Source organism: Drosophila suzukii (assembly GCF_043229965.1).
Source record: "Drosophila suzukii chromosome 2 unlocalized genomic scaffold, CBGP_Dsuzu_IsoJpt1.0 scf_2c, whole genome shotgun sequence".
Lineage (NCBI taxonomy): Eukaryota > Metazoa > Arthropoda > Insecta > Diptera > Drosophilidae > Drosophila > Drosophila suzukii.
Genome location: NW_027255896.1, coordinates 11,385,768 through 11,394,546, shown reverse-complemented (window position 1 = coordinate 11,394,546; position 8,779 = coordinate 11,385,768). Strand labels below are relative to the sequence as shown.

The window sequence follows — 8,779 nt, the reverse complement described above, 5'->3', positions numbered from 1 at the left end:
GCGGCTAGCGTAGCGAAGTTCTTGACGAACCGTCGATACCATCCCGCTGTGCCGAGGAAGGCACGTACTTCCTTCATGGATTTCGGGTAAGGCATCTTCTGGATTGCCGTAACACGTCCAGGATCCATCCGCAGCAGTCCACCTCCGACTATAAACCCTAGGTAAGTCAAAGATTTGAAGCAAAACTTCGACTTCTTTAGCCCTATGGTCAATCCGGCTGATTTGAGACTGTGGGCTACCCGACGCAAGTATTTCAGGTGCGTCTGAAAGTCTGGAGCCAGGATTAGCAGGTCGTCCAAGTAGACGAAGACGTTGGATCTGAGCTCCGCTGGTATCACCCGATCCATGAGTCGCACCAAGCGTTGTGCCGCGTTGCACAGTCCGAACGGCATCATTCGGAATCGGTACAACGGCCTGCCTGGAACCGTGAACGCAGTGTACTCCTTGCTCTTCTCATCCAGTTCGATCTGCCAAAATGCAAACTTCAGGTCCACGCTGGAGATGTAATGCGTCTGATCTATTCTGGAGAGGATTCCTTCTATACTGGGCAGAGGGTATGCGTCTTTGATAGTCAAGGCGTTCAACTTCCGGGCATCCAGGCAGAACCGGTCTTTCCCTGGCTTCGACACCACTGTTGTGCGATTGCTCCACGGGCTTTTGCTCTCCTCGATGACACCCAGCTCCAACATCTTGTCGATTTCGTCTTCGACCACCTTCTGCTTCGCCGGAGACATCGGATACGGACGATCCTTAAAGACCCGAGCTCCTTCCATCAGCTCGATGGAATGCCTCTCCATGCTGGTAACTCCGAGGCCAACCCTCTCAAAGGTAAGGAACTCCTCCTTGACTTTGCCTAACGCCAGCTTTTCCTCCGCAGAAAGGCTCCAGGATTCGGGTTCCTCCCTTACCTCGTCCTCATCTTCCTGGTCGGCATAGTGCTCCATCTGGCTGGCATGGATTTCCTCCGCTGCCTTGACGCCTCTCGTCGCCGGCTTCCCCACGACGGCTGGAGCTAGTCCGAAGGCTCGCCAGAAGTCGACTCCGAAGTACGCCGTTTGTTCCAGGTATGGGCACAGGTAGAACGTGACCGGCTTACTTACGCCTTTGTACCTCACAGGCAGCTCCAAGCGCCCGATGATGGATCGATCTTCGCCAGAAGCAGTACGGACTACCGAAAAATACGGTTGGACGGTAACTCCCAGCGCTTCCACGAGCTCTCGACAGCCTTTGCCCAGCACACTTACGCTGGCGCCTGTATCCAACAAGCCGGTGAGCTGCTTGCCCAAGGTCTCCACGTCAGCGAAGGGTCGAGGATCAGCGGAATCAATGCGCTTAACGGCCGCCACCACCTCTCGTCGTCTGGATCTCCTCATCCTGAAGCGCTCCCTTGCCTTCTGGACTCTCCGTGAGACCAGGCGCATGCCGCTCAGCTGATGCTCGGCAAAGATCCGGTTCCGTGCCTCCATATAACGGCGAAGCCTCTCATCCTCCGGTAGGTATCTTAATAAATACTTATTACTATTAAATGGACTATGTACTTTCTTTTCTTCTTCTTCTTTCTTCGGAACTACTTCGCGGGATTCCAACCTGGGCGAGTCCCTCCCGCTTTCGGACTGCCCAGCCGACCGTTTTCCGCGCAATCGGGACATTTCGGAGAAATAACGCCCGGCTTGCCGCACCGGAAACAAAATCTCCTCCACTCCGTGGCCTCGCAACCTTGGAATCCGTGCTCCGCAGCCCCGCAATTCCAGCAACCTGGCCTAAATGGATTTCGGACTCCCCCACGTAGCTCGTCCACCTCCAGGTGTCGCTGCTCGTCGACTTCGTCCTGTACGCGCGCCTCGCTGACCCGTACTTTGTTCTGCTGCAGGTAAGCAGCACGCCCTCGACGACCGAAGCTCCTTTCCACTTCGACGCACTCTTCCCGAAGTTCGTCCACCGTGAGTACGTCCATCGCGTAAACATATCTAGCGATGCCATCCCTCAAGCCCTTTTTCACCACCTTAACCAACTGCCGCTCTAGCATTGGTTTTTTCAGGCGTGAGGCGAGTTGCTGCATGGAATGGATGTAGTCATCCCCGCTCTCTCCCGGCTGTTGCTCACGTTGAAGAAGCTCGTGCATCCTTTCGTGTTCCGTCTGGTGACCACGGAACCGATCCATCAGAGCCCTGCGCAGCTGGGCCCAAGTGTCCACTCTGGACTGGCGTACATGCACCCAGTACCACTCCTTCGCTCTGCCCGATAAGAGAACGTGGAAGTTGCGCAGAACTTCACTCCACGGACATTGATGCTGCCGCTGCAGGAACTCCAGACGGAACACGAAGTCGTCCACGGAATGGCCATCGTCTTCGCCGCCGAATGAGAGGTTCCATCGGTCCACTCGGATGTAGCGGTTTCCGTTGCCGGCTCCCGCGTTGGCGTATAACCGCGGCTCGTCCCGAAAATCCGCCGTCCTTCGGTCCTCGATGCGCCATGGCCGTGCGTGGCGATCGCTCCTGCCTGTCCGATGATACTCGGGTTCCTGGCTCAGGCTGCTGTCGATCCCTGGAGAGTCATCTACCGGCAGTCGAGGTCGCTGCCTTGGCGGCAATTCCGGCGGCCTTCGGTCGCATCCTCCTGTATCCTGCCGCTGCGAAAATCCCGCTGGGCCATTTGCGCCGCCTTCTGGACACGACGGTGTGGGCACCATCGACACTTGGCGACTCGCGCCCTCCTGAAGCGGCTGCGGTTTGCTCTCGGCTGGCCTCAGGACGTCGTTCAACAACTTCATCATGTCGATGAATCCGTTCCTGATTTCCTCCCGCAACGCCTGGCTCACTTCTACCTCTTGTGACGCGCGATAGGTTTGGGCAGCCTGTGCCAGAGCTGCGTTCAGCGCCGACTCCGCCGCTGTATCCCGTTCCGTGTTCAGCTTTTGTGGTGCCGTCTGCTCCGGAACCAGAAGTCGATCCTGCGCCTCGACGATTGCCTTGAAGTTCAGGACCCTGGGCGACCGATGGTGCTCCAGATCCGCCGGTTGATCCCGAATCCGATCCACCGCACTACCGCCTACCGGCGTTCTGGGCAAACCCCCAGCCAGCGATATCCGCGGCATCCCAGCAGCACCCTCTACGTCCGTGGACCAGACATCGTCCTTGTCGTCGCCAGTAGGACCCATCGACCTGAGCTGGTGACCGTGCTTATCCCTGACGTCCTTACCCTCGGACATACCTCCCAAGAAATTTTAAATAAATACTTAATAACTACTAATACGCTAATAAATGTGATAAATAAATAAATAAATAAGACAACAAATAAATACAATAATAAATAATAAATATCAAAATAAATACGAAAATAACTAACAGCAAAAATAAATAACAATAACCAACTATTCCTCACTTTCTAACACCTTTCAAAATCTCCTAAATTTTTTTATTATATTTTTCTTCCTCTACTCTTGATTTGGGGAGATGGAACTGACCCTCGCCGGTGGGCTTCCGACCTAACTGTCTTGCGCTTTTTCCAAAAATCCGATTTTCCCGTCTCCGCCTAGCCGTTCGTCAACTGGACTAGCTATCACCCGTGGTGATAGCCGCCAGTTAAGGACATCGGCTGGTTTGGCTCCTGTTGGCTTTTCTTTCCCGCCCTCTTTTTCTATTTTAAATCGAGGCAACCGTGCAGCGCGTAGGGTTGCTACGGGTCACGATTACGCAATTAAGTTCACAACCGACATAAAATTAGAAGTCCAGGACGGGGAGAAAAACCCAGGAACACCACATCCTAACAAAAAAACATTTCAAATAAATAAATAACAAAATACAAGCCTTAAAACTACTCTATCACAGAAATTATCACAGATTCTCGTCAGTGCATCCCGTGATGCAAATCTTGGTTTGCCCCAAGATGCCATCACCGGTTCACTGGTAAGCCTGTGACCAGGAGCGAATCGTCGGCAATGTCGACGTGCCTCCCGTTTTCATTCCAACTTCCCTACTCAGCTGACTTCCCCGTCACCACTCCCTAGCAATTGCAATCCATGTCACAAGCCATATGTCGTGATGGCGGGGGCGTCAGGGTCATAAATGGGCGAGACGTCGTCGCCTCGACGATTTATTTTGTTTAAATTGGGCGCCAATATGTTACGAACTGCTTTTTTCGGTGGCAGTGCCGCTAGCTCAGTCGTCTTCAGGGCAGAGTACCCCTAATGCCACAGCTCGCAACATAAGTATCGATAACTTCGCGGTCTCACCTTACTAATCTATCGGCCATCACTAAGGGCAAAAACGTAAACAAAGCAAAAATTACAATTATTGTCGGGAAAACGGATTACATTTGGTGGCTATCGATGTCCTAGCCAAGCGCTCCCGCCCATCCATGGATGCCCTCAAGGGGCTGCAGGGCACCACCCATTCGCAGTCGGCAGGAGCCCCCTCCTCGCGACTGCGGCTACGGTTCCATCTCCCCCACTGGGAAAGCTTATTCACACATAGTGGGTATTACAAAGGCTTAATAAATATGGTAAGTACAATCGTTCATATACATTCTCCTCTTAATAGATTTATCCTTCCTCAGCCTCTAAGACCGAAACCTGGCCGCCGTCTCGGATATTTACGCGGTCAAAGCAGAGTATTTGTTTTGCTGGGAAAGGGTACAGGCGCCGCGGGAATTATGCTCTACCAGCCATGTATTGGTAGAGCTCGCATGGAAACGCGGGCCTCAAGGGAACATGCGCGATGCGCGTGTGTATGGTCACCTAATCCTGAGGAGCTCCAAAAGAAAAGAAGGGACAGGCCAAAAAGGTACGTAACTGCACTGTAAACTATACCATTTAACTAACGCTCGCGACCTTTTTAATTTTAGGCAAACAACGAGGACAAATAAGGCTCTCGGGTCTAACTCCGGATAAACTCACAAACAGGTAAGTAGATATCACTATATATAATCGAGGTACACGTGTATTTAATTTCTCTTAATTTTCAGCCACTGTCGGGCTGGTAGGTATGTCGAAGTATGGCGATGTCAGTAGAGTCCAAATAAATTCTTCCGGGGCCCTTTGTATTGGGACCCCGGCTGCCTTTATAAATGATAAATATTAAATATCGAACTACTATAGAACTTTCACATAACTCACTATTTAATTTAAGACACAAAGAAAATTTATACTAGAACTCCTAGCTGCATCTGCCTTGATTGCTGGACAGTATGGCCGCGACTATCACGATATCTGCTGATCATCGCCCCCCGCCATATTACATGGCCTCTCTCGACATTGGGTCATTGGATACATGGGCCATTTGAAGTAATCCCTGAGCGAACCGGGATTAATCTTCAAATGGCCAGATCGCCCGCCAGACTCATCCCGCTGCTGCAGCTATCGCCCTATCGACCTAAACTATCGATAACGTCGCTCCCACTCGACTCCAATTGCAACAGTCCTAGAAAAGAGGCGCCTGCGACGTGCCTGGCAAACCAACAGATCGCCGTCATCAAAACAACGTCTTAAAGAAGCCACTCGCACACTAAATCGAGCTCTTAAGCAAGAAACAGAAAATGCACAGCTGCGGTACATTAAAAAACTTCCTGCAACCAGTACAAAACATCCTCTGTGGAGGGCTCACCCAAATCTGAGCTCACCAATCGAAACAGTCACTCTGATAAGAAATTCATCTGGCAGCTGGGTCCACAGCGACAAAGATAGAGCCGAAACTTTTGCTTTACATCTCAGAAACGTCTTCCAGCCGAACCCTGCCACTGGTTCATTTGTCCCACCACAAATCGGATCAGAATTTATTTCCCTACCACCATTGTTTCAGCCAAAGGAGATAGCGAAAGTCATTGGGGAACTGAAACCGAAAAAGGCCCCTGGCAATGACCAAATAACCCCAAATATGATAATTGAACTTCCAAACTCTCCCATTGAGGTTATTTGTAAGCTCTTCAATGGGATCATAACTCTCGGCTAATATCCGAAAAAATGGAAAAAATCTATTATCATTATGATACCGAAGCCCGGAAAAGACCACACAATTCGTCATCCTATAGACCAATTAGTTTATTATCGTGTCTGTCTAAGTTTTTTGAAAAATGCCTATTAACACGCATAATTCCACACAGTGTTATTCCTGCTCATCAATTTGGCTTTCGTCAAAACCATGGAACAATCAAACAAGTAAACAGAATACCATCAGAAATACGCACAGCATTTGAGCATCGGGAATACTGCAGCGCAATATTCCTCGATGTATCTCAAGTCTTCGATCGGGTATGGCTAGATGGCCTCATGCACAAAATCAAAACACACTTGCCTGATTACACTCACAAGCTGCTTGAGTCGTATCTATACAACAGAAACTTCGCAGTAAAGTGCAACACAACAACATCCGACGACTACATTATCAAAGCTGGAGTCCCGCAAGGAAGCGCGCTAGGGCCTACTCTTTTCCTTCTATACACAGCCGATATTCCCACGAACGAGCAGCTAACAACATCTACGTTCGCTGACGACTCAGCGAATTTAAGTCGCTCAGGTGCCCAGGCCAATTGCTTGTGTTTTTTTCTTTTCTTTTAATAAAAAAAACTTTATGAACTTTAACTAACTTAATTTTATAAAAACTAATTAGGTTGTAATGTAGCAAATTATTGAAAAAATCAAAAACAAAAAAAGTAAAAGTAGGTTGAAGTAACGTAAAATAAGTATTATATATTTAAATTTATTTTGTACTGTTTATAATTATGCCTTCCGTATGGTACGGATAAACAAAATTGTTGGGGAACATGGAGTTTTCAAAGTTGTACAAAGTTAGACAACTCAAGTCGACTCGAAGGTCTGAATTTTGGTTTGAAAGACCCTGTTGCAAAGCAACGGCCTTCTCGTGGTGATTTTAACATAACAATCGGGAGCTGATTCGAGCGGCAAAAAACATACATGAAGGCATATTTCTTTTAAAGTTTGTTATTTGGGTAACGGGTATCTGATAGTCAAGGTACTCCACTATAGCGTTCTTCCTTGCTTTTTTATTAAAAGTGATAATTTTTGTAAAACAATAAAGTCAGGTAAGTGTTACATTATGTAGAAGATGTTGTGCATTGATCTTAGTTAGTACATTCGAAGGTGTTTTATGGGTTTCGTTAGCCGAAAGTGGATGATCAAATGTTTTGTGCCAATAAAAATTCCGCAAAGGCTTATGCACAGCTCTAAAAGGTAAATATACAAATAAACAAGTAAGACGCATTTTTTAATCCTATGCCTATACTTTTTTTAGGAGCGTTGGCCAAGGATTCGGAGGACCCGGACAAATGTTTAAAAAAGGCGATGACCAATGCTAAGAACAAGTAAACGAAGCATAAAACTAGGCTTACTAACAATAATTGTCCTTCAACAGAAAACCCAAATAACACAATATAATTAAAATGAAGCAACCATTATAATAGCTTTAAGAGAAATACCGTGAGGTACAATAAATATTAAGTCACAATAAGAATAAAAAGGGTGGCAACGCTAACCGATAGTTAGCCAAGACATGTTGAATACTAGAAAAGCAAAGGATACTAGAAATACTAGAAATCCCGAATGCAGGCGTGGCGTGCTCTCTTCTCTCGGGACCGTGGAACGGGTAAGACGTGAGATTTGGACACGGCTTAGCGAGGCTTCGAAAACCACGTGTGCTAATCGAGTTTTTACGGCGGTGGAGAATCACAGGACAGGCCAGCCTTGACGCCTGACGTGACCGCTCTCGGCCTTATGTTCGCGCGTGTTCCGACAGTTTAAGGTACACAAGTTCTACATGTTCTCATGTGCTCAAAACGGTGTATCGGACCCGAGTGAGGATGAATTGAATAAATAGTAAAGAATATATAATCGCACCGCTCGACCGTGTGTTTTCTTTTCGTAGTCATGTTCTAAGTCCAACCTAATCTCATTCACACAACTGCTTTGGGTCTGAACGCGGACACCCTTCCCGTTCGACACAATGGTCGTATTCCCGCTCCTTGTAAGATATTACCGTAGCACTACCGGACCTGAATGTGGACCCCCTTCCCGTTCGGTCCAGTAGTTTTCCTGCCTCTTCCGTAGCTTTAAGATTTGCGCGTGAACACCCTTCCCGACCGGTCGATCGAGTCAGACTTAACTGCCCTCATACTACCGGACGCCCGCAAAGTATCCTCCCGGCTTGGCCTCGCCCGTAGGCTACACGGTGGGCTCATCACGGCAGCGATAGAAGTCGGAGGGAGATGTGTTTCGCCAGTGAAAGTTTCACAAACCTATTCGCCCGCGCAGGCGAGGTTCGGGATGTGGTCACTAGAATAGCGTTGGCCGATCGGTCATGTCTGGACGTGACGAAATTGTGGCGAACTCCGGATACCCTTGACTTGCAGTCTGAGCCCCAAGCAGTAGGAGATCCTTTGTTACTGCCAGTACTCATACCACCGAAGGACGATCGAGGAAAACCGGTACACCCCGTCGAGTTTAAGGTCCAATTGGGGACTGTCGGCCAATGAGGAGCAGAGGTTCTCAGCCCAACGCCTACGCGGGCCACGGCCACGACAGACGACGCTGGGATACTCGTAAGGATGGAAGCGGAAGAGCACGACAAAGAGCGACAAATTGTTTCTTTGAGCCTTGGGCAACAAGGCTTCATCGACCGAGAGTGAGCTTTGTTCGAGAGTCTCCAGGGGTTATCGCATGTCGCCGAACACCGTATCGTCATGCGCGACGATAAGCCATTGAAGCAAAGGTATTATCCCAGGAACCCCGCGATGCAACATGTCATCGATACCCAAGTAGACGAACTGCTTC

The 8,779-nt window shown here is 48.9% G+C and overlaps 1 protein-coding gene across 2 annotated transcripts; it reads left to right on the top strand.

Moving 5' to 3' along the window:
- Positions 1 to 1,745: 1,745 nt before the first annotated feature.
- Positions 1,746 to 6,085, top strand: LOC139352179 (uncharacterized). 2 transcript variants are annotated; one of them, XM_036822236.3, is made up of 6 exons: positions 1,746 to 1,940; positions 2,039 to 4,500; positions 4,555 to 4,721; positions 4,756 to 4,781; positions 4,843 to 4,900; positions 4,963 to 6,085. In XM_036822236.3, the coding sequence occupies exons 2-6, from the start codon at positions 4,357 to 4,359 to the stop codon at positions 5,006 to 5,008; spliced, it is 441 nt and encodes a 146-aa protein (XP_036678131.3). In that variant the 5' UTR covers positions 1,746 to 1,940; positions 2,039 to 4,356; the 3' UTR covers positions 5,009 to 6,085. The 2 variants fall into 2 exon arrangements, with proteins under 2 accessions (XP_036678131.3, XP_070854408.1); XM_070998307.1 differs by lacking the exons at positions 4,555 to 4,721; positions 4,756 to 4,781; positions 4,843 to 4,900; positions 4,963 to 6,085 and having other exon boundaries at positions 2,039 to 3,373.
- Positions 6,086 to 8,779: the final 2,694 nt, after the last annotated feature.

Excerpts from the sequence above, each read along its gene's own strand:
- LOC139352179 (XM_036822236.3), top strand. The coding sequence starts at position 4,357 with ATGGATGCCCTCAAGGGGCTGCAGGGCACCACCCATTCGCAGTCGGCA. Across the intron at positions 4,501-4,554 it reads ACAAAGGCTTAATAAATATG|CCTCTAAGACCGAAACCTGG; the intron begins GTAAGTACAATC and ends ATCCTTCCTCAG. Across the intron at positions 4,901-4,962 it reads CCGGATAAACTCACAAACAG|CCACTGTCGGGCTGGTAGGT; the intron begins GTAAGTAGATAT and ends CTTAATTTTCAG.